At 49.8% G+C, this 24199-nt stretch overlaps 5 protein-coding genes across 6 annotated transcripts; 3 read left to right on the top strand and 2 right to left on the bottom strand.

Moving 5' to 3' along the window:
* Positions 1 to 249: 249 nt before the first annotated feature.
* Positions 250 to 3001, top strand: LOC131209712 (DNA replication licensing factor Mcm3). The gene is made up of 3 exons (XM_058202835.1): positions 250 to 382; positions 457 to 1746; positions 1808 to 3001. Exons 1-3 carry the CDS (start codon positions 317 to 319, stop codon positions 2930 to 2932), a joined length of 2481 nt encoding a protein of 826 aa, XP_058058818.1. The 5' UTR covers positions 250 to 316; the 3' UTR covers positions 2933 to 3001.
* A 48-nt stretch (positions 3002 to 3049) lies between these two features.
* Positions 3050 to 4823, bottom strand: LOC131209644 (large ribosomal subunit protein mL65). Its single transcript, XM_058202754.1, has 2 exons — positions 4370 to 4823; positions 3050 to 4316 (listed from the first exon to the last, which is right to left on the bottom strand). Exons 1-2 carry the CDS (start codon positions 4807 to 4809, stop codon positions 3092 to 3094), a joined length of 1665 nt encoding a protein of 554 aa, XP_058058737.1. The 5' UTR covers positions 4810 to 4823; the 3' UTR covers positions 3050 to 3091.
* Positions 4824 to 5241: 418 nt separating this feature from the next.
* Positions 5242 to 9882, top strand: LOC131212274 (regulator of nonsense transcripts 1 homolog). Of its 2 annotated transcripts, none has more exons than XM_058206070.1 (3): positions 5242 to 5595; positions 5669 to 6072; positions 6134 to 9882. In XM_058206070.1, the coding sequence occupies exons 1-3, from the start codon at positions 5413 to 5415 to the stop codon at positions 9042 to 9044; spliced, it is 3498 nt and encodes a 1165-aa protein (XP_058062053.1). In that variant the 5' UTR covers positions 5242 to 5412; the 3' UTR covers positions 9045 to 9882. The 2 variants fall into 2 exon arrangements, with proteins under 2 accessions (XP_058062053.1, XP_058062054.1); XM_058206071.1 differs by having other exon boundaries at positions 5242 to 5605; positions 5700 to 6072.
* LOC131211503 (zinc finger and SCAN domain-containing protein 31-like) lies at positions 9689 to 12478 on the bottom strand. Its single transcript, XM_058204997.1, has 5 exons — positions 12272 to 12478; positions 11253 to 12212; positions 10713 to 11189; positions 10242 to 10476; positions 9689 to 10183 (listed from the first exon to the last, which is right to left on the bottom strand). The coding sequence occupies exons 1-5, from the start codon at positions 12476 to 12478 to the stop codon at positions 10038 to 10040; spliced, it is 2025 nt and encodes a 674-aa protein (XP_058060980.1). The 3' UTR covers positions 9689 to 10037.
* Positions 12479 to 13950: 1472 nt separating this feature from the next.
* LOC131211493 (poly(A) RNA polymerase gld-2 homolog B) lies at positions 13951 to 20814 on the top strand. The gene is made up of 8 exons (XM_058204985.1): positions 13951 to 14403; positions 14971 to 15138; positions 15195 to 17254; positions 17319 to 18037; positions 18098 to 18285; positions 18345 to 18463; positions 18535 to 18650; positions 18710 to 20814. Exons 1-8 carry the CDS (start codon positions 13951 to 13953, stop codon positions 18883 to 18885), a joined length of 3999 nt encoding a protein of 1332 aa, XP_058060968.1. The 3' UTR covers positions 18886 to 20814.
* Positions 20815 to 24199: the final 3385 nt, after the last annotated feature.

Genomic DNA, 24199 nt, shown 5'->3' with positions numbered 1-24199 from the left:
TGGTATTCTAATAAATTCTAAGTATTTCGGCTCAATTTGGCAGCCCAATAATTTATTTGAGGTTCATAAATCACCCCCTCGCCGATAAATATATTTGGGCCACAACTGATTCAAGATTTTTGGGCACTCAAATGAATGACTTTTATTGAACGTCACCGGAGAGCGTTTGGCGCGCGTTTTGCCGTTGTTGTCCCACAAGCCAAACTGCGTCTCTGGCCAGATTACGTTATTGCTTTTACCGTTTGCAGACTCTATTGCTCCGTTCTTTGTTCTTTGTTTGTGGTGATTGTTGTTCACATTATTCTACCCGTCAACTATGGCAGATGAAGATCAACGTATTGCCGACATCCAATTGGAGTATCTAAACTTTCTTGACGATGAAGTAAGTGGCCCATTCTTTGCGCATAAGTTGCCTTGCTGTGATCATTAAATCCTCTACCGCTCATTTTCCTATAGGAAGACCAGGGCACGTACACCGCGCACGTTCGCAAGATGATAAACGACAAAAGTAAGCGTCTGGTCGTAAACATTAATGATATCCGCCGTAAGAACGCGGTACGCGCTACGGCCCTTCTGAACAGTGCCTTCGACGAACAGCTAGCGTTTTCGCGTGCGCTGAAGGAATACGTATCCACTATCGATCCCAGCTACGCAAAGACACACGAAGACTTTCACGTCGCGTTCGAAGGCAGCTTCGGGAACAAGCATGTTACGCCTCGGTCGCTGACCTCACGCTTTTTGGGAAGTCTCGTGTGCGTCGAAGGGATCGTCACGAAGGTGTCGCTCATCCGGCCGAAAGTGGTGAAAAGCGTGCACTATTGTGCGGCCACCAAGAAGGTCATGGAACGACGGTACACAGATCTCACCTCGTTCGAGGCGATTCCCTCCAGTGCGGTTTACCCAACGAAGGATGAGGATGGCAACGTGCTTGAAACGGAGTTTGGTCTGTCCGTGTATAAAGATCATCAGACGCTCAGCATCCAGGAGATGCCGGAAAAGGCACCGGCCGGACAGTTGCCTCGATCGGTGGATGTGGTGTGCGATGATGATCTCGTGGACCGCTGCAAACCAGGCGATCGGGTGCAGATCGTCGGGAACTATCGTTGTCTGCCGGGCAAGCAGGGTGGCTACACGACTGGAACGTTTCGGACCGTGATGATAGCCAACAACGTGTCGCAGCTAAGCAAGGAAAGTTCGCTGAGTGTGACCCGCGAGGAGATTAATATGTGCAAAAAGCTGGCAAAGAATAACGATATTTTCGAATTACTGTCGAAAAGCTTGGCACCATCGATCCACGGCCATGAGTTTGAAAAGAAAGCCATTCTCTGTCTGCTGCTCGGAGGAATCGAAAAGAACCTTGCCAATGGGACGCGCCTTCGAGGTGACATCAACGTGTTGCTAATTGGTGACCCAAGTGTGGCCAAATCGCAGTTACTCCGTTACGTGTTGAATACGGCGCCCCGTGCGATCACCACGACCGGCCGTGGATCGAGTGGCGTCGGTTTGACCGCGGCCGTTACCACCGATCAGGAGACGGGCGAACGTCGTCTCGAGGCCGGTGCTATGGTGTTGGCCGATCGTGGCGTTGTTTGCATCGACGAGTTTGACAAGATGAGTGACATCGATCGAACGGCCATTCACGAGGTGATGGAACAGGGCCGCGTGACCATCTCCAAAGCCGGTATACATGCATCACTGAATGCTCGCTGCTCAGTGCTGGCTGCGGCCAATCCCGTGTACGGCAGGGTAAGAAACATAGCTCGGCTTGGTTTGCCATTATTTTCTTACCATCATTTGTTTCCCACAGTATGATCAGTACAAGACGCCGATGGAGAATATCGGGCTACAGGACTCGTTGCTGTCACGTTTCGATCTGCTGTTTGTCATGCTGGATGTGATCGATAGCGATCACGATCGAATGATTTCCGATCATGTGGTGCGCATGCACCGTTACCGTAATCCAAAAGAGCAGGATGGAGATGTGCTGCCGATGGGAGCTAGCGCGGTCGATATGCTTTCCACGATCAATCACGACTCGCTGGAGGACAAGGAGACGCCGATGTACGAAAAGTATGACCCACTGCTGCACGGATCGTCACGCCAGCGCAGCGACCAGATCCTGTCGATGGAGTTTATGCGCAAGTACATTCACATCGCCAAATGTCTGAAGCCGAAACTGACCGAGGGCGCGTGCGAAATGATTTCGAACGAGTACTCGCGGCTTCGCTCGCAGGATTTGATGGATTCCGATGTGGCCCGCACCCAGCCAGTAACGGCCCGTACCCTAGAGACGCTCATCCGCCTGTCGACGGCACACGCGAAGGCACGAATGTCTCGCACGGTGGCCGAAAAGGATGCCCAAGCAGCGATCGAACTGATCCAGTTTGCCTACTTCAAGAAGGTGCTGGAAAAGGAGAAGAAAAAACGCCGCCGCACCGAGGAAGACGAATCGTCCAACGAGGAAGAGGAGGACGCAGAGAATGGCGTGGAAGTCGTCGTGAATGGGAGCAATGGGACACAACAAGAGCCACGCCGTTCGAAGCGCACGCGCATCGAGCGTACGGCTGACGATGATTCGGATCACGAAAACATACTCACATCGCCTCCGGACCGAGGCGATCTGACTCGGCGAGAAACGGTCGCAACGGTCTCGAGCGAAGGGTCAGCGACGGCCACCGAGCGGATGGACGATACCGAGAGCAGCGCGGAGGCCACCATCAGCGAAGATCGGCTGAAGCTGTTCCGGCAGGGTGTCCACCATGCGTTCAAGCAGTTCCGTGACCAGGCGGTGGCTCTGTCACGGCTAACCAAACACATCAACGAAAACAGTGGCGACGAAGCGTTCACGAGCGGAGAAATAGCGGCCGCCATCAATCGGATGACCGAAAGCAACCAGATCATGGTGCACGACGACATGGTCTTCCTAATCTAAGCGCAATGCTCACCCGTTTGCGCTGCGCTTCGCGCACCTTCATTTCATTTTAAGACTTTTCTGATAATATTTTCCATTGAACAATAAACTTTCCAAACCTCATTTAGATTGGTAAATTCCTTTTACTTTAAGCATATTGTTTCTACTCTGCTAGACTGACTAGCGCCGCACATTCGGGTAGTAGGTTGCTTCAAATTTCGGTCTACTTTTCGGTCCGTCGGGACGCACCGCACGGGGAATGTACTTGAGTGCGTGTTCGTCCATCCGGCGCTTGTACATGTTCTCTCCCAGCTCGAACGGCCGCCGTTTTGGGTCCATAGGTCGCGTTTTGTGATCGATTTTGTAAATCTTCTCCCACTGGTACACCTCGGGCACGAGCCGGTGGCGCGGCCGATTGGACACCACGTGTTTGTACGCCTGCTCCATGAACACGCGCCGCTTCTCGTCCACTATATCGGCAACGCGCGGTTCCTTCGGGCAGAGATATGGCTTCAGCTCGTCTGGCCTCTGTTTCGGTTGGTTCATGTAGAACATGATCAGTCGCAGCAAAACTTCGTCCCGCAATCCGTTTATCTTGCCACCTTCGTCCACCGAGTCGTACAGCTGCAGTTCCTTGGTACCCCAGCAAAGGTTGTATCGATTGTTCACGTCCACCTGGTCCGAGTGGACTAACGTTGTGTTCAGTTGGAAAGCGTAGAATGACCACTGTTTTCCGTTCGTTATAACCGTCTGCGTGGTGAGCGGGTAGGTCACATCGTGAAACATCGAGAACCCTTGGTAACAGGCCTGTCCCAGAAGCCAGGCAAAGCTCGACAGAATGCCTTGAACGTGCAGGGTGTCCTCTAAATCGTTGAGCGCGGAAATACGGTGTCGGTCGATCGTGTGACTTCGCCGCTGGAACGACAGCAGACCGAACTCGTGCTGGTCGCCTGGCCAAAAGCCCGGCACTGTCGTCGCGTGACGAAACTCCGTCATATAGCCCAGTGCAAGCGGATCGTATCGAAAATCGGGAACCTCCACGTTGTCCTGCTTAATGTCGAGCGTGTCCAGCACCGTGCCGGGTACCAGCGGATCAAGCAAGTGTTTGTGTCTCAATGCGAGGTACGGCTTTCCTATGTACTGCATGTTACGATCGTACGGATCGTTGGCGTATGGCTTTTGCCATTCCTGGCCTTCCTTTATTTTGCGCACCAACTTCGGAGGGTAGATACCACCCAGGAACCAGAACGCTTCGTGCCGCGGATCAAAATCGGTTTCGGTTTCATTCAGATGCGGGTACTTGGCGGCCAGTGCATTCGTGAGTGTTCGGTTGAGCTGCGCGAGCAGTGCCCGGACAAGAGCTTCCTCTTTCTCCTTCGGACTAACGTTCGTAGTTCCAAAATGCCTGCAACAAACGGGATATTAATGGTAATCCTTGCAAGGTCCTCGGCGACTTACGTGTAGTTGGACAGTTCAAATGCGATCGTGTCCTCAAGCTCGCCTCGAAGCGATTCGAGAATCTGGGTCGCTTCCTCCTTCAGCGGATCGTAGCACGGTGGCAGGCCCTCTTGGAAGCACGTCCTCGTTGCGTACTGTACGAATGGTTTAATGTTGTACGGAAACCTTTCGTCGGTCAGTATGTTTGCCTTGTAGCCGTAGTACTTTGGCATGTTAATTTCAAACAGCTTCTCTTCGACGGAACTCAGCCGCTCCACTCGCTGGTGCCATGATCCTTTCTCTCGCATTTTTTTCGCCTTAAACGATGGATCCTGGATGGGTGGATATTGCGGTTGGGCGGTGTACTCGTGGTCTTGGCTCGGCAATGGCCTCGTCGACAAGGCCCGCGGTCCTCGCCAGCGCAGGTTTAACAAACCACGGCGAAAATTATGCGAAAGCATTTTCAACTTTTGTTATGAGACCATCGAATGGAAATTTGACATTTCCCGGCGGACCGATTGTCATGGTTGCCATGGTTGCCAACTTTTACAAAAAGCGACACACCTTTTGCGAGACAATCAGTAGGTAATGAATGAATTATTGTAATAATTGAATAATTGTAATAATTATTGTAATAATTAACATATAGTTTGAATGTCAAAACAACGTTCAAGTGCATCGATTTCGAGAGCATACCGAAAAAGCATTAATCGGCAGAAAAAAAAGAAGGTGTGAAATGAGCTGTCAAACGAAACCTAAACCTGCAGTCGAAGTCGACTTTACGTCGCAGAATTTCACTCCCAGTAAACCATGTCGAAATCCCGAAACGAGGAGCAAAACCAACCATAAAACGCAACACGAACTGCACCGTAAAAAAAGGAGCTTTGTGGCATTCGGTAGTGTTATTTAGCAAAGGCTCCATCGAGAGTCGAGCGTGACAATCGTGAATCAATCGGTCGCCTTGTGTGTCTGGTCGCTTGCGCGCGTGTGTGTGTATGTGCGCGTGCTTGAAGCGCTACGGTATCAGCAGGAATCCGCGCTAAAACCCCCGGATCGCCCGAACGATGAGTGTGGACACGTTCGACGTAAACTCAGCTTCGCAATCGTTGACCTTCGTCGACTCGGAGGATAACTTTTTCCTTGGCGCCGAATCGCAGCCGTCCGAGTTTGACTTTCGCGACTTCTCGATCCCGTCGCAAAGTCAAACGCAGGGATCGCAGCTCGATCTTCTGAGCAGCGGCAGTCAGGTAGGTTCACGGACAGCGCCGCGTACTTGGGCGATCACTACGAGTCCGGATTTGTTCTCTCTCTTTCTGGAAGGTCAATGGATTCGGCCGTCGTATCAGCGTCGATCCGACGAAGTTGGCCGGTATCACATCGGCAATCGGGGAGCTGCAGTTCGAGGAAGAGGAAGACGAGCTAGAACCGCTCGAGGAGCACAAACAGCTGCCACCGCATGCCTGCCGTTACTGCGGCATCCACGAGCCGAGCACCGTGGTGATGTGCAACATTTGCAAAAAGTGGTTCTGCAATGGCCGCGGAAGCACTTCCGGTTCGCACATCGTGAATCATCTGGTGCGTGCGAAGCACCGCGAGGTTACGCTGCACGCCGATGGTCCCCTCGGGGAAACGGTGCTCGAGTGTTACTCGTGCGCCACCAAGAACGTCTTTTTGCTCGGTTTCATTCCGGCAAGAAGCGACTCGGTGGTGGTGCTGCTGTGCAGGTTCGTATGGCAGAAGTAATTTAGCGAGGTACGAGGACTAACAGGACTTTACCCTTCGCAGACAACCGTGTGCGGCGCAAAACTCCATCAAAGACATGGACTGGGACCAGGAGCAGTGGAAGCCGCTGATTGCGGATCGTAGCTTTCTGTTCTGGCTGGTGAAGGTTCCGTCCGATCAGGACCAGTTGCGTGCTCGGAAGGTGTCGGCCGTGCAGATCAACAAGCTGGAGGAGTTGTGGAAGGAGAACGTTGACGCCACTTTTCAGGATCTGGAGAAACCCGGCATCGACAAGGAACCGCAGCAGGTGCAGCTGCGGTACGTGGACGGCTACCAGTACCAGAACACGTTCGGTCCGCTGGTGAAGCTGGAAGCGGACTACGACGAGAAGCTGAAGGAAAGCCAGACACAGGAGAACATCGAGATTCGTTGGGACACGGGCTTGAACAAGAAGACGATCGCATACTTTACGCTGGCCAAGAACGATGGAGACATGAAGCTAATGCACGGAGACGAACTGAAGCTACGGTATGTCGGGGAGCTGCATAAGCCGTGGAGCTGCATCGGGCACGTCATCAAGGTACCGGACAACTACGGCGACGACGTCGGGCTGGAGTTGAAGCACAATCACCAGGCGCCGGTCGAGTGTACCATGAATTTCGCGGTGGACTTTATCTGGAAAGGCACGTCCTTTGAGCGCATGCAGCAAGCACTGCGCAAGTTTGCGATGGACGCAAAGAGCGTCTCGAACTACATCTACTCGCGGCTACTGGGGAACGTGCGTGCCGATGGCAACGACGAGGTGTTGTTCCGCATGAACCTTCCGAAGCACTTCAGTGCACCGAACCTGCCGGACCTGAATCGATCGCAGGTTTACGCGGTGCGGCATGCACTGCAGCGGCCGCTCAGTCTGATCCAGGGCCCACCGGGAACCGGCAAAACGGTCACATCGGCCACGATCGTCTACCAATTGGCCCGGCTCAATAGTGGTCCGATCCTGGTGTGCGCTCCAAGCAACACGGCGGTTGATCAGCTGACGGAGAAGATTCATCGCACCAACCTGAAGGTGGTGCGTGTTTGTGCGCGTTCTCGCGAGGCCATCGATTCCCCGGTCAGCTACCTGGCGCTGCACAATCAGATCCGCAATATGGCACAAAACTCGGAGCTGAAGAAGCTGCAGCAGCTAAAGGACGAGACCGGCGAGCTGAGTCTGTCGGACGAGCGACGCTATCGATCGCTGAAGAAACAGGCCGAACGGGAGCTGCTGGAAGCGGCCGACGTGATCTGTTGCACGTGTGTCGGGGCCGGTGACCTACGTCTGCAGCGTCTCAAGTTCAACTCCATTCTGATCGACGAATCGATGCAATCGACGGAACCGGAGTGCATGGTGCCGGTGGTGCTGGGTGCCAAGCAGCTCATTCTCGTCGGTGACCATTGTCAGTTGGGGCCTGTGGTAATGTGCAAAAAGGCAGCCAAGGCCGGACTGTCGCAGAGTCTGTTCGAGCGCTTGGTGGCCCTCGGCATCAGGCCATTCCGCCTGGAGGTACAGTACCGGATGCACCCGGAGCTGTCGCAGTTCCCTTCGAACTTTTTCTACGAGGGCAGCCTGCAGAATGGCGTGTGCGCGGACGAACGCAAACTGAAGGTGGACTTCCCGTGGCCATCGTCGGACTGTCCTATGTTTTTCTTGGTTACACAGGGCCAAGAGGAGATAGCCGGTTCCGGCACTTCGTACCTCAACCGTACCGAGGCCTCGAATGTGGAAAAAATAACGACCCGGTTCCTGAAGGCCGGCATTAAACCGGAACAGATTGGCATCATCACGCCGTACGAGGGACAGCGGGCTTATCTGGTGCAGTACATGCAGTACCAGGGGTCGCTGCACTCGAAGCTGTATCAGGAGATCGAGATCGCGAGCGTGGATGCGTTCCAGGGTCGCGAGAAGGACATCATCATTATGTCGTGCGTACGGGCAAACGAACACCAGGGCATCGGATTTCTGAACGATCCGCGGCGTCTAAACGTGGCACTGACTCGCGCCAAGTACGGCATCATCATCGTCGGCAACCCGAAGGTACTGTCGAAGCAGGAACTGTGGAATCATCTATTGAACTTTTACAAGGACAAAAAGGTGCTGGTCGAGGGTTCGCTGAACAACCTCAAGGAATCGCTGATTCAGTTCACGAAGCCAAAAAAGATCGTCAACACGCTCAATCCGGGCTCGCACTTCATGAACAACGTCATGTACGACGCAAAGGAAGTGCTGGGTGGCGGATACTTTGATCGCAGTCCGGCCGCCACAAGCTTTGCATCCGGAAGCAATCCGGTTACCGCGACCGGCTACGGGCACTCGTATCTTACTCAGACCGGTGGTGGTGGAATGGGAGTGGACTTGGGGATGCCGGGGCCGAGTGCAGGCGGGAGCAACTCGGCGATGCCCCTGGACACGTTCATGCGCAAGATGCACGATCCGATCGGGTACATCTCACCGCATCGCGCACATCAAGCGGTCGGCAACATGCCGGTGCCGGTGGGAATGTTCATCAACATGAACAACATGAACATACCGCCGCGCTTCTACCAGCAGCAGCAGGCCATTCAGGCGGCCAAACAGATTCGACGTCCGGCGGCCACCCCCACGGCGGGGGCCAGTGGTTCCATGGCGGGCCCTTCGTCGACCAGCAAACCCGTAAACCGTCCACGTCCAATTGGGCCCCCGAGTGGCTCGGGAGGCAGCAACCAGTCGAAAGGGCAGGGCGGATCGCTTACGCAGGGCATGTCGCAGCAGGGTATGTCGCAGCCTGGCTTCACCCTGTCCCAGCAGGCCGAGTTCTCGCAGGACTACATGGGCGAGTATCAGTCGCAGATGGACAACATCCTGTCGCAGGAGTCCAACTACAATAGCCAGTCCGGGCCGGGCGATCGGTTGGTGTTCGAGCTGCCGTCCAGCTCGCAGTTCTCGCAGCCCTACTGATAACCGGAGCCGACGCGGTGAGGCAAGGCAAGCTGTAAACGCGGATGGATCGATGCGATGCTATCATCAACACACACACACATACTGACAGGTTGGGAGACATCCAGAGGGAGACGGCAAGCAAACGGGAGTGGTTGACTGCTGCTGCGACGATGAGAGTGCGAGAGAGCGATCGGAAAGGCGAGCGAGCTTGTCTGTCTCTCTCTGTGGGCCCCGGCGGCCCCAACCCGATTGTTGGTGGTAAGGTGGAAAGAAGCGGACGATGGTCCCTGTCCCCTGAACGCAGCGCGATTTCTCTCGTACGCTTGTGAGAGCCCAATACAAATCTTCCGGTGTTCCCCGGGGGGAGATATGCGTAGAGCTGACAATGGCAAAGACCGCAAATTCTGGACATGGAAGCCATCATCGGACTTTTGTTGCCGTGCCGAGCTAAAGGGCTATCAACTGAGTGACGGCACGTGGGAAGGTTTTTCCATGCACGACCGCACTCTTCCTACCCCAAATTGACGAGGCCAGCCTACGCGCTGGTCAGTAACGCGGCCAGTTACCAGCACCAGTCGGTGTCTGTCGGTGAGAAGAACAACATTTCACATTTCATCGGTTTCGGTACTTCTTTCGGTTAAGCAGAGGACGAGTTCTTTGAGTTTCGGTTCGTTTCATTGCGATCAACGCGCGTTAGTGAAGGAGACACATATAACATTAGTCATTAGTGAAGGCCAGCGTGCCAGAGCGCAACATTTTTTTGTTGAGGGACAACGCAGCAGAGAAGCGCCATGTCGCCCGCACATTGTTTTGATTTGTTCAATAAAGAAAACGCATCTCTATTTTCACACCCTCATCCTTCGAATGTTTGCCATTCGTCGTTTAGAACGTTCCGGCCGGCCTGCGGACACAATACGTCATCTGTGGCTATCACTGCATATCGATTAGCATGGTAAGATCGTTCGTCAGGGTTAAAGCGCTAGCCTTTTAGCCTACGAACATGTACTTTTGTCAAGAAATTTTCCGATCGTGCGTCTTGCGATGAGTGTTCCGGTTGGCCGCATTGCTGAACTTCCGGTTGCACACGTCACAGGCGTAGTTTTTCTCGCCCGTGTGGATGTAGTTGTGTGTTTTTAGTTGATAACGAGTTGCGAAAGCTGCGAAAAAGCTGGAATTTAGATCCCAGAACGAGTCTGCGGCGGCGCTACTACTGACCTTTCTCGCAAACGGTGCAAGCGAACGGTTTCTCTCCCGTGTGGGACCGCATGTGCGTTTTCAAATGAACGTGCAGCATGAACCGTTTGCCACATACACTGCAATCGAACGGCCGCTCTTTGGTGTGGGTTCGCATGTGAACTACCAGATCACAGTTAGCGGCACATACCGTGTTGCAGACGGAACAGGGGAACTTTTTCTCCTTCTTCTCACCCGTGTGCTGTCGCATGTGGCCCTGGGGGGGAAGTAAAGTTAACTTACATTCGCACTTCATCCCTTCGTCGGGCTCCTCTAACATCTAGCCTTCTACCGGAGGAAGTCTTTCGGAAAAGCCAGGGCCAACGTTCCCTGGTACCCTGCGGGACAAATCTGGTAGTAGGCTTCAGTAGTCTTAGGAAGAGACAAATATCGGCTACTACTGCCGAACGTCTCTAGAATCAATAGAAAAAAAAGGCATCCCTGGGTACCTACGGTCAGTTCGCTTTTGCAGGGGTAAGCCTTGTCGCAGTGCTTACACTGGTACGGTTTTTCTCCGGAATGCGTGCGTATGTGGACGATAAGGTTTCCGTTTTGATTGAACCGCTTCTGACAGTGGGGACACTCAAACGGTTTCTCGTTGGTGTGGATTCGCGAGTGTGCCTTCAGCTGCCACGACAATTTGAAGCCCTTCTGGCACACGGTACACACGTGCGGTCGCGGTTCCTTGTGCACTTTCAGGTGCGTCGTCAGGCCGCTTCTTTTCGTGAACCGCTTATCGCACAACTCACAGGCATAGGGCCGAACCCCGGAATGGCTCCGCATGTGTAAGTTGAGCATGGGCTTGTCGTAGAAGCGCGCGTCGCACACCTTACAAACGTGCGCCTTTTCGCCGGTGTGCCGCAGAATGTGGTGGTTGAGTAACGACTTTTCGGCAAACTTCCGTGAACAGCTGGTGCATTCGAACCGTTTCTAGAACGTTACAATCAAGGTCATAAACTCATGACACAGTAAGTTAGTTTGCCTGCTACCCACCTCGGAGTGTCTTCTTTGCACGTGCTTCCGGTAGAGCCTGCGCTCGGTGAATTGCATGTCGCACAGTTTACAGTACCGCTTGTCCTCTTGCTCCGTCTTGCCACTGTCCGCCGATGATCGAGGTTCTTCCGCTTCCATTGAAGCGTTGATAAGATTATTAAGATGCTCTTGTTCCAATTGTTCCTGTGCGGTTCCGGGGTGTACTATCACGCGCGGTGCGCCACTGGCAGACACCGATGACGCCAGTTGATTTTCCATTATTTGAATATACTCCTCCGTAAGGGCATCTTTCAAATAATTAACGTGAATCATTTCGTCATCCTCATTATCATCGACAATTTCGGCTTCCTTCGACATGGCATTACAGCTACTTCCGATGAACTCGGACAGTTCGCGCTTGAGGTTGCGCAGGATGATGGATTCTTTCAAATCGCCTTCCGCGTGTGAGGCTACACCATTGGCTACGTGTATCATCTCAGATGGCGGCGATTGAGCTGGTTCGTTGAGTAGTTCACTGGGATTAACGGTGACCGCATATTCCTCCTCTTTTATCAGCTCTTTTGCCGCCGGTGGCGGTGTAACGATGTCCACCGTTGGAACCGGCGGCAACGGATGTGGTTGGCGCGCCAAAGTTTCAAGCTTAATCATCGGAACACCGTCGATGACGGATTCTTCGCGTTGCTCCAAGGAGGCAGCGTGAGTGTTCATAAGTTGAAACCGAAACTCTTCGATCGGAACAACGACCGCTGAGGTTTCGGTGTTGCCGTTGGAATCCGTCAGGACAACATTCAGCACCTCGTACTTGGTTTCACTGTCCTGTTTGATGACGACCGACTTTTCAATCAGAGATCGAATCGTGGCGTCCGATTGTTCGCTCATCTGACGGAAATTGCAGCACCTCTCCATCTCTGTGCAGCAATCGAGGCAGATATGACACGGCAGTCCATCGGATTCGCTAATCTGTAATGCAGAACTCGAACTCGTTTTCTACCAGGCAGAAGGTCATATAATATTCATACCGAAACACTCGAGCAGCTCATGATGGTCTCAGCAAGACAATACTCGAAAAGGTCTTTCAGCTGGTCTTTCTCCTTTTCCACCAGACATGTTCGGCAGATTCGGTCCAGGTAAATGATTTCTGTATCGCCCGATGCCGACGACGGTACGTTTGGACCAGAAAATCCAACTATTGCGGATTCAACCGGAATGGTGGATGAACAATCCATGGTTGGTATATCTTCCGCCCACTGCCACCACACTATATTGCAGGACAAATTATTACCTTGTTAAGAAAAATCGAGTATTGCTACCCACGAAGAATTCTCTATGTATCAATTGTGAAACAACAATATTTACATTTGTGCTGTCAAATAAATGCCATGCTGAAAATCGAAACGCAGTGGCACAACCCTGCACATCAGAAACACATCCCTGAAAACGCAAAAATGTTTGGTGCGAAATGCGAAAACCAGGGAAATAATGAGAAATTATTGAATATAATAGAAGAAAGAAAGAAGTAATAGTAGAAGGGGAAAATAGAAGAGAAATAAATTGATTTCTGAATATGTTTCCTGTTTTTTTTAGATTTTGTTGCTATACCAGCAAATAAGAACTTAAATTATCCTCTGTTTGTAAGCAAAGCGTATGCAAAATGTATTTACGCTCGGGTTTACGCATCGGCCGACCCGTAAACGTGTTGACACAGCCGCAGCAGTTTGGCATTAATCTGTAATGTCAAAACATTACGTTACGCTTCATGTTGCCCCCAGTTTGACGTTAGAAAAGCGTTTTTCCTCGCTAATATAATATAATAATGATAATACTCGATGCGATTTTTTGCATTACGAGAAAGGTAAATATGAAAGCGCGGCTTAGCCGAAATCCCGAAAGCTCGCGATTATGTGCAAGGTTGTGTGGAAATAATAAAACTGGCTATGATTCGTTGCGAAGTGCATCATACTTTTATCCAAGCCGTGAAAATTTAAGCTCAATGGCTGCCCGTGGAAGCAAAAAAAACTGTGACCCGAGTTTGTTCTAACCTTGCATTGGTGCTTCTGTTTTACTCTACAGGATACTATAGGTTTATTGAAAGTTAATGCAAAGTAATGTTTTTCGTTGCAGCTCCCCGATAGTGCATGTCAGGCTAATGGTTTTGAGCGCTGAAGGGTTTGGGGTACGCCTAAGGAAGCGAAAAGATAGCAAATCTGCGCCATGCATACTAGCAAGACGAAAAAGTCCATTGTGGAACCGATTTTTCGTTTAGAGAGATCTGGTAGTGTCGGTGTGAAGCTATACTATAATGGGTCCTTCCGTTTTTAAATAGAAATCGTATTTATATATTTATTTATTTAAAAGTTTGCTCGTATTTGTCACTAATTAGTCGTAGATTTGGCGTGCAAGCGTGATTTTGAACATAAGAGGAAGCGAAACACGAGTGCCCACAACAATGCCGGGCACAGTCTGCATGGGAAACGGAGTAACAGATGCTACTGTGGCGCCACTAAGTCTGCAGGATAGTGCAGTGATCGTTTGTAAGGCGAACCGAGATAGCCAAAACTGTGAAAATATGATCCCATTGTCAAGTGACTGCGCTCCGGGTTGCGCTAGAGTCAGCAATAGGCAACAGCATCAGCAACATAAGCAGCAGGATAACAGCATTAGCAAAGCGATAACCGCTGTACATTTCGCCTCCGGACCGATGGCGTACGGCACAATCATTAAGGGCAGGAAGGGATTCAGTAATGGTAGCTCCATTTGCAATCGTAAGAAGCAATCGCACCAGCAAGTAATAAACAGTCTGAAGCCGCTGAGTTTTAAAATTGCACCAAGTGGCCTGGATATGCCGGAGGATCCACTAGCAAGGGCTGTCGTTGGCGAAGCGCCTTCTGATTCAGAAACCGCCAAAAAGGATTTCAACTGCCATCCAAACAACGGCGTTAGTGGCTATAACGAACAAGAATGTAACATTCCAACATGCGAACGAAGCGAACGAGCGAAAAAGAAATCTTCGCTGGAGACCAAGCCCAGCAAACACAGATCGGAAGATTTGGCCAGCGATTCGTCGTTGCAATGTTCCCAACTTACCGTAAATGGACCCTCGGAAAGCCCGGCGGAAAAGGAGCTAATCTGTACGAAAGGGATGAAGGAAATGGTGAGTATTATTGGTCGCCGCTTTTAGTTGTAAGTTGAGTGAAAAGTTGTGTCTTTGCAAAACTGTTAGAACCATAGTAGCCTCACACGATAGTGTTCGGTATCGCAGTAGACATGTTTCAGAGGGTAATGCGTGGTATCGGTTTTGGATTGGCATAGTCGTGCACTCGGAAATGGAGCCTTTTTTGTAGGCCCTCTGCATCGATAATACGTGAATGAGTGATCCAACATTTTTGAGAATCTTGATAAAGAACGTTGTCGTGTTAGGTTACGCGCGAAGAGAGCATTATTTGAATACGAACTGAAACTGAAGTCATGATCGTCGATGGGATGCAGGCGGAACGAAATCTCGGAAGTCACGCGTTTAAAAGATATGCTTTTTCATCTGATCATTTTTTGTTCATGAAGCTTTTGAAGGCCGCCGAACCTAACCATACACCAGCGGGATTTACTTCGGAAGACATCGTTCATGGTTACACGCAAAGAGCTCATAGTTTTATCGATGCTTTGTCACAATGTTCGACAAACGGTGCACCGCCGATCACAAGACCTTCTGGCGGCCGCACAGTGGATTCTGGCCCCGCTGGATCATCGTCAGGGTCATACGCTTCATCACAACATGGAACACGAGGAAATTCTCACAAGTCACAACATCTACACAAAGGAACGGTCAAAACCAATGGAGCAACCAATGGTGAACATGAGCTTGGTGCACGGACTGGAAATGGAACTGGCGGTATTATACAGTATTGTAAAACAAACAAAACTGGTCCTCAAGGAATGTCAAAACAGAAAGAATCGAGCCGTTTGGATCTCTTCGGTGGTACCCAGAACGGCGGTCTATCTGTTACTTCGCAAAACATTCGTTCAACTCATCAGCAGCATGCCCATCAACAATCGTCATCATATCTGCACCATTTGTCGGGGGCTCAGAAGCACCAAGTGCATCCGCAGCAACCGATGCAACAGGAACTGCATCATGCGATGCCCAAAGCGAATGGATCTCATCAATACTCGTTCGATTTTCTCGTAGACGTTGGCTTGAAGATGTCTTATGCTGGCACCGGCAATGGCACGAGTCAATCTGTGGGACCGATGCCATGCGCCGCTTCTCAGATGAATTATAATTTTACGCAACAATTCCAGCAGCACTTGCAACACCATCAGCACCTGCCGCAGCACGCACCCCACGACCACAGCCAGAGTACGAGCCCGAGCCGATCGCAATCGCATCCGGTAATGCACCATCATCATCAGCAGCACCATGCCCAGCATATGCCCCAGGCGATGTCTCAGCAACAGCAAAACCAACACCACCGATCGCAGCCCACCGTGTACGGAGGAGAAAATCTGATTTCCCAGCAAAACTTCGTGATGAATGATGCACCGGCGTTTTCGAATCACATTGCGATTGCTAGCACCAGAGAGCTGCAAATGTTAAACGCTTGCACCGGTGCTAACAGCAACAGCGGCAACATGGTCGAGGCAGCGCCCTATGTATACACCCAGCACGAGGGCGACCAGCAACATCAACATCATCCTGGCATGTACTACCAACAGCATCATTCCCAGCAGCAGCAGCAGCCACATCAACAGTATCTGCATAACTATCACACAAACAATAACTATCAGTACCACAATCGCAATGGGAGAGGAATTCCAGCAAACTACTATGGCCACGGCGGCGCAGGGTCCGGTCGCGATGAGGGCAGCAGGAAAAAACCCTGGGCTGGACACACAGGAGCCAAAGGCAAGGGAAGTGCTCCGCCGAGTACTGGGAAACAGTTCAACAAAGTACAAAACGTAGGTTACTCTTATCGAAAGAACTACCACCACTACCATAACTATCCCGCGGGCAATGGGCATCAGTACTATGAGCATTCGTCTGTGCCGCCGCCTCATCACCACCACAAACAGAACATGTACCGGAACTTGGTGTACGTTCGAGGATATGACCAAGGCCATGGGGCTGCGTATCTCCCAGAAACCAGTGCTGCCGTTTCTACCACTCACTGTGCTAAGGAGCCCGTAGAGACTGCGGAGCAGCACAGCGCGGACAATTGCCTAAACACTACCATTGCTGCCGAGGAAGAGGTTCCAGCACCAAACGAACTGGTGGTTGAAAATGAAGCCAGGGATGCTGAAGACGGTTGTGAAAAGCTTTGCAGCGTTCCGCGATCTTCGTCGTCCTCGTCTGTGGTGTCGATTCCATCGACAGCGTCATCGGCAGTATCGTGTCGTTCGGCTGTATCTCAAGCGCACCTTCCGCTGGAAGCTACCCATGCTAACGGGCACGGTTATGAGTCAGACTCATCGCACTCATCCGATTACCACGATGGTACGTATCGTGCATACTCCAAGTACAGCCAAAACAACGACGAGCGGCCAGTGTATCGTTCATCGTCCACGACGTCCTCGGGCATATCGACCTATCCACCCTCGAGCGAGTTCATACCATCGACACCATTGTCCATGCAAGCCGGAACACTGGTGAGTGAATTCTTCGGCCGCAGTCACAGCTACCACGGATCGCATCAGAATCTGTCCGTGTATGCCAGTGGCGGAAGTGTCGGCGAAGTAAGCCCTCCAGCCGGCTCTCCCACCGGAAACCCACGGTCCGTTTCGGGGACACAATCGCTGCCATTATTTGGTGAACTGTTTGGAACTGCCAACCATCATCAGCTACAGTTGACTGACAGTCAGTCGGTGATTAGCTTCGGCAGTAGCTCTTCATTGGATCAGGCCGCGTTGCACAATGTGGCGTGTAGCTCGTCAAGCTCTTCGTCCCTTTCTGCGTCATCGGTGCCGCCCAACGACTTCTCGTCGATGCAGAGCGGACATCCAAAGAAACGGTAAGATTTCCCTTCGATTCTGACATGGTTTCCGATGGCATTGAATTTCTATTGCCCTTTGCAGCAGTCATTCGGGACGTGCATCGCCAAACAATGGTAGTGCGCCAACACGAGCACCGAGTCGGTGCGCCGTGGCATCGGCCTCTTCGGGTGGCTCTTCCGCTGCTTCGAAAGAGCATGCCACCAGTAGCAGTGCTGGGCGCAAGAATAATCAAGTTTCTCTGAGCTACACCTACCATACATCGCTTCCTCCGGATTTCTCACATACGCCAGCCGATCGGTTCATTTTGCGCGCCAACGAAGTTGAAATGAAATCCCCACCAGAACCGCTGACCGACGGCGGCCCACATGATGGTTTGTCGCTGAGTATCTGGGAAAAGTTTACGGCTGCCCAGCAGACGGAAGAAACGTACATCGCCAAGATGCACCTCTGGCGTTATTTGTACACTTGCATCCGCAAGGCTTATCCGAAATACGGTCTATACCTGGTCGGGAGTACGATCTCGGGCTTCGGAGCGAACAGCTCGGATGTTGATATGTGTCTGGTGGCTAGAGGTGCCCCCATTTACTTCGATCCGCGCACCGAAGCGCTGTGCCATTTGTCGCTGGTGAAAGACTATTTCGTGAACTTACCGTCGCCCACCTTCGAGCAGTTCAGTTTGATTCAAGCAAAGGTACCAATACTTAGGTTTCAGGATAGCAAAAACGGTATCGAGGTGGACCTTAACTTCAACAATTGCGTTGGCATTCGGAACACTCACTTGTTGCACTGCTATTCACAGAGTAAGTATGCTGGAAGGTTGCCTGGATAGCGGTCGGTTTCAGCTTTAGCATTAATTACAGTGGACTGGCGCGTACGCCCCTTAGTTTTGGTGGTCAAGCTGTGGGCTCACCATCACAATATCAACGATGCAAAGAGTATGACCATTTCGAGTTACTCGCTAGTTCTGATGGTGATCCACTTCTTGCAATGCGGCGTCAGCGTACCCGTTCTGCCGTGTTTGCATTCTATGTATCCCGACAAGTTTATGGTAAGGACCGTAGTGTGTTCCCGGGGGTCTCGAATACATTATTTGATTAATTTTTACAGAAAATTATCGACATCAACAGCATTGAAATGATCGAGCGGATTGAACCATACAAAACGGAGAACAGACAGACTCTGGGCGAGCTGCTGTTGCAGTTTTTGGAATATTACACGCATTTCGAGTAAGTTTGAGCATTTAGCTTAGTGTTTCGTTGCAGGTTAGTAATGAAAACCTACACTCTGTACCGTCCAGGTACGCGCGCTATGCAATTTCGGTTCGCACGGCATCCATTATACCGATCGAGGAGTGCCGGCTTGCCAGAAGCTACAAAAATGACCCTCACCATTGGAAGCATTTGTGTATCGAAGGTAAATGAGTGCACGAAAATGCTCCATGACCACCGTGAAACTAATCGATTTGATTTCAGAACCGTTTGATCTGACCAACACCGCTAGATCAGTATTCGATGGTGACGTATTCGAGCAGATCAAGTCTACCTTCGCCACCTCCTGGCGTATGCTAAAAGCCAGCAAAAGGTTAAGCGTCCTTTTCGGAGACCCACTCTTCACTCCGCTGACGTCGACACTTTCAATAACCTCATGATCACTGCTGCCTACATTGGTAAGATTGCTTCCATCGGTTCTACGGGGGCTCGGGGAGTCGATGAGGAGTTTCTTTCGCGCCAGTGGTGTGTGAGATATCAAAATCCTGCTTGAGACTGATGGTTTATTATCGAAACCGTGGAGATACATGGCCAGACGGGAGGGAAGCGTGATTTAAGTTCAGTCCACTGTTCGTTGATTCGTTAGTGAACGGAGTGCAACGTGGTCCCATGGTCTTCTCAGCGAAAGTCGTTCTTTTAATGGTTCAGTGATCAGGAGTGATTGTCGCTTTGCCGCAGTGGACGATTATCATATCACGATGGGGAGAAAGTTCAACAAAACAAGGGATCTGTTTGGGGAAACTGGCAATTCGATTGCTGTCACTGATAAAAATCCGAAGCAATATTGTTGGTGCTCTGTATAGGTGACGGCAGTGAAAGTAGGACATAAAAGGAAATCATTAAACTAGAGAAAGCTAAGACCCAGGAGCGCTGGCAATGTATCGTTGAATGATCTCGAATAGTTAATCTTAAATCTGTCTGTTCCGTGCCATCGTCAAAGGTGTGAACGTGGATGAATATTCGTAATAGTGCGTACTGTCGCGAGAATGTGAGTTACTAATGTCTAAGAAGCAATACTCCTACTAGAGCCTAATGCTAACATTAAAAGTGAGTGATATCCTGCGTGGATTTGCGTTGTGGACGACAGGGGCTGACCAACAGGGTGAGCGGGAAAACGAGAAATCAAACCATAGCTCTCACAAACAAAGACAGCACAAAAGAGGTAAACCTAGGGTCACTGGTTCACAGTACGGAGCAATGTGATAGAGATTCTGTGTTGAACAAGCGATTGGGTCAAAGATTCCTTCTTCCAAAGAAGATTTTCCTAGTTGTTAGAAAAAGTAATTAAAAACAGATGAAATCTCTCAACTAGTACATGCAACGTATGCAAAAAAGCAACGCGAGCGCGAGAGAGATAGTGGGAGGATACCATCATTCGAATTGCAACACGCGATTAGGTCGTAGCAATGATATGTTATTAGATTTGGAAGAAGAATGTGGCAAACATCACAAAGTTCAGCAAAGACAGTCTCGTGATGCATAAAAAACAGAACTTTTAACAGTTTTCATTTTGAAAAGTATATATGTATAAAGATGAAATGATAAAACACGGCTGTGAAATCAGAGAACTAAAGTAACATTAGAGATGCTAAACTAGTCGGCGCGCGGTATTAATCGCGGACCGATGTAAGGCGATAATGGTGTTTGATCAAAAAAGTAATTTATACTATATTTTTAGAGTTAATTTATACGAACAATTCGTTGAATTGCCGTTGGGAAAATCAAGAATCTCTCAAGAACCGAAACCTTATGTCGACAATAATATCGTCGAACGGAACAGAAAGAGGTCAGAGCGAAACTCGCGTCGTAGAAGAACTTAAAGAGAGGCAAAGAGTGAGCCCGTGAGCGCTGCTCGAAGCGGAATTCTTGATCAACGGAAAGCTAAGAGCGAACGTCACATAAAAAGTCAAAAAAAAGATTAAAAACCAGCATAAAAGTGAAATTACACACACAAAAAAATAATTCAAGTGAATCATAATCGTCTTTAAGGTAACAAAAAAGGAAATCGAACCGTAGGAACCGCAATGAGTGTTAGGAATTCAGAAACAGAATGTAAAGCTCATACGAGGCATTAGAAGATGGGACAGGAAAATTAAAAGGATAGGCTCATGAAAGAGAACAATAGAAAGAGAGATAGAGGAAGAGCGAGAGAAAATTAGAGAGTGAACGAACAATAGAGTGAAAGAGTGTGTTTGTGTGTAGAAAGCAAGAAAGAAAGAGAGCGAAAGTGAGTGTGTGTGTGTGTGAGAGAGAGAGGGAGATCGAGACAGAGGCCGAGTGAAAATTTCTTATGTTCCGTACCACTCATGTTGGGGGTTTATGAAAAAAAACTGAGAAAAAATAAGAAAAAAAGTGAAGTTTACAAAACATGGCCATGGCTTATTACTGTAGATTCGAATCCAAATCCAAAAACTCTGGCTGCTGTAAAAAGTTTTCGGAGTTATTTACAAATATCCCAGCAACTTTTTACATTTCACCTACTTTGTTATGTGAGTAGTGTTCGCTGCAATCTATAAAAGTATATTGATCATAGTAAACTTCGAAAGCAAAACCTTGCCCGATGGTCATGGATACACCTTTGAAGTGTATTCGTGTTTCGGAATGCGGATTGAGCCTCCGTTTCGTACTCCAGGATCATCAAGATCTTACAGTCGCATTGTGCTGTTGTGTTCTGCTTTGCATGAATATTTCGGAATGGGTGAACGCCGCGCCCGGAAGAGATTACTAACCTGGTAAGTTTTTCTGTGTTTTAGACACCGTCGATGTACGGTAGATCTTGAATGCAGCAAATACATTTAATTTAAACTTCAATATACTAAGCTCCGATGGAAGTTCCTTTGCCGTGGAGCGAAAAAAGAGAAACATTACTTTCTTTTTTCGCCATCGCCATTAACGTCTCTCTGTAATTATTTCCACACGATCAACGATGATACCGTAGACCCCAAAGTGCAAACACCCGAGTTTCTGTTGACCGGTGCTTAAGTTGAATGATCGCAATGCCGGCGCACGAAAGTGTGTTTAGATCATGAAGGTTTTCCGGCGTGGTTCGGGCTCCCAAACTTACGCCGGCCAATCAACGTGCTTGTGCGAAGCATGTGTGTACGCCGTAAAAATAGACTGGCGTAAAAAGTTTTTCGCTTCGTTGGCCATGAAACCACGTCGTTAAAACTGCACCATTAATGACAGAACGGGTATGATGAAGGAACGGATCTTGCACAGCCGCCATGTTTCATCACTCCTGTCGATAAGTAAGAAGTCACAAAGGCCACTGGTAGTATTCGTAACGTTTGAGGTTAGGAGGGTGAAGCAATATTCGTATTCAATTCAATGTTCCGTGGTCCTTTTATGTCGGTTCGATTCTCTTCTCACCGGACGGGACGTGATCGGTAAGTGGCTGGGGATTTTATCGTGCATGTTGCGGAGTCCGCTGGTTGATGCTTTAATGACGTGCTCTGGGGACGAGGGTCGCTTGGGGCAGGAACATTTTCTGATTCATAGCTTCGTAAGATAAGAAGCCTTCTTTCTTTCCGCTCAATGGAGGGTGTTGGTCAAACTATCCGCCTTTCCGTCCGGCAATCGCGTTTTCGGACAGCACGCACATTTCACCCGATGTTGAAAACAGCAGCCAATCTTAGTACAGCAGCCCAATTGGTAGCCGTTACGACGGCGGACTCGTTATTGATTTTATGTTATATTGAACAACCAAAGAATGGACCATAAAAATAAATAATTTCGTGCCTGACTTAACGCAAGCCACCACCACCATCCGGTTTGTTTTTGGCGTGTCTCGTTTTCGGGGTATCCATTACGCACTTCCACCAGGTTTTTTTGGCCGAAACCCCACGACGGTCGTTACGCGGGACGGGAGCTCGTGCGCTGGGTGGAAGCGAAAAACAATAACATCTTGTTATGATGATCATTTGGACTTTGACTTTTGGAGCCTTACAAAGCGGCGGAAAACGCTGCCCGGGTCAGCTTACGACCGGGGCCAACGGGGATGTAAAATGAAGGGTAAACGCAGGAAACGGGTGAACGGAGGGAAAAAGTTTTCCGGCCCGTGTTGCTTAGGGTTTAAGTTTTGCGAAACGCCATACCACGGGCAGGAGTTCGGGAGTACAGCACCGAGACACGATTTGTCCATCCCAAAGGAGTAACTTTTTCATCAGGATTCCTTTTTTCACATCCATCCATGGAATCAAGCAACAAGACATTTTGTCGTTCTAAGGGGGCCCGACCTGGTCCTTTGCATCTCATGTGCATCCCCAAGACCGTCTGTCGCAGAGAGAGACGCAGTTTATGGATGTTTTCCGCTGTGGCCAGTATTGTTTTTGTCAGCAGACGCTTCAGGGGTATCCGTGTCCATCAGTGGCTCCGTGTTGAGTGAGCGCTGCAAAAGTGATTTGCAAATTAAATCTCAAGAAGCTCGAGGGCGGTTTTCGCGAAACCGATGCCGAAAACTTCACTGGTCTAATCGGGCTTTCGCTTATATCCTGCGGTACACAATTCTTTTGTCAATCTTTGATGCAAACCAAAGCCTAGGGGTAACTGTTAGATTATTTAGGATCTCGGAAGACGGACCAAGAAAGTTTTGCCAAGGAAGCAGCCCTGCTTCGAAGACTGCCAATTCGCTTGTAACACAGTGTACCGTATAATAAAGGGTAAGACATTTTGCCTCTGTTTTTAGATAAATATTCGCTGGAACTTTAGCGTTCTTTTTCCATTTTATTGCAGTCTTAAAGCATTTAGTTCGCAATTTGTTTGGATTATTAACTAAATCATAAAACATATTTTAAATCTGGAAAACATTATATGCATGGAAAATTGTATGTTGGAAAACAACATCCCACAACTTTTTCCATTTTGGAGACATTTTGGAATAAGCTTTAAGTAGGTAACGTTTGTTACGTCCTGGGAATTCATTTCGTTTCATCTTATATAGTGTACCGGCCCTACTCTCGACGGTGGGGAACAACGAGTTTGGTATGGCGAAAAGCCAAACTAGAGGATGCTTGAAAACGATGACGATGCATCAGTTTTGATCTACATCGCAGATAAAGGGCCAGTGGACCGGATGAGTCGGGCGTTGCACGGTGAACAATGCAAGACATTCATGGGATGCCCACCTGCATGTTTGGCCACCAGCATGATCGACGCGCGACCCAGCATCATCGCGGCAAGCACCGTGCATGATAGATTCGCCGGAAGCAATTGACTGGGAATTTATTGAATTTTATTATTATCCCGATGCAACGTGCCAGCACTTTCCCGCCATCAGTTCCCGTCCGGAGCACTGCGCGTGCAAACGTTATGTTGGCTTCGGTGGACGCGCACCTGATGGCTGGCTGACTGCGTGCCTGGTTGGCTGTGGTGATGTGTTATATATTTAAAATCTAATTATGCTCGTTAATTGCTAAGCCCAACTGCGATCCAATCCGATTCCGCACAGTCCGGGTGCGGATATTGGGGTTGGTAATCTCGACGGTCACCACTCGTCGCGTGCTGGGAGAGAAATGCAAAACATGCACCTATTAGTAGCCGTGACGTGTGAGGCTCGAGAATGATGGTCCGAGGGCGAGAAGGTAACAGTCGCTCCGAAAACGAGTCGATTCAAATATTCTAGATTAATGCGAGGTTTATGCTCTTCGGCACTGATTTGTTGATAGGGTGCACTGGCGAACAAGGGCACCGTGTGTA

This window comes from Anopheles bellator, chromosome 2, assembly GCF_943735745.2.
Source record: "Anopheles bellator chromosome 2, idAnoBellAS_SP24_06.2, whole genome shotgun sequence".
Classification (NCBI taxonomy): domain Eukaryota; kingdom Metazoa; phylum Arthropoda; class Insecta; order Diptera; family Culicidae; genus Anopheles; species Anopheles bellator.
The sequence above is the reverse complement of the archived record's forward strand: the minus strand, read 5'-3'. Positions and strand labels throughout refer to the sequence as shown.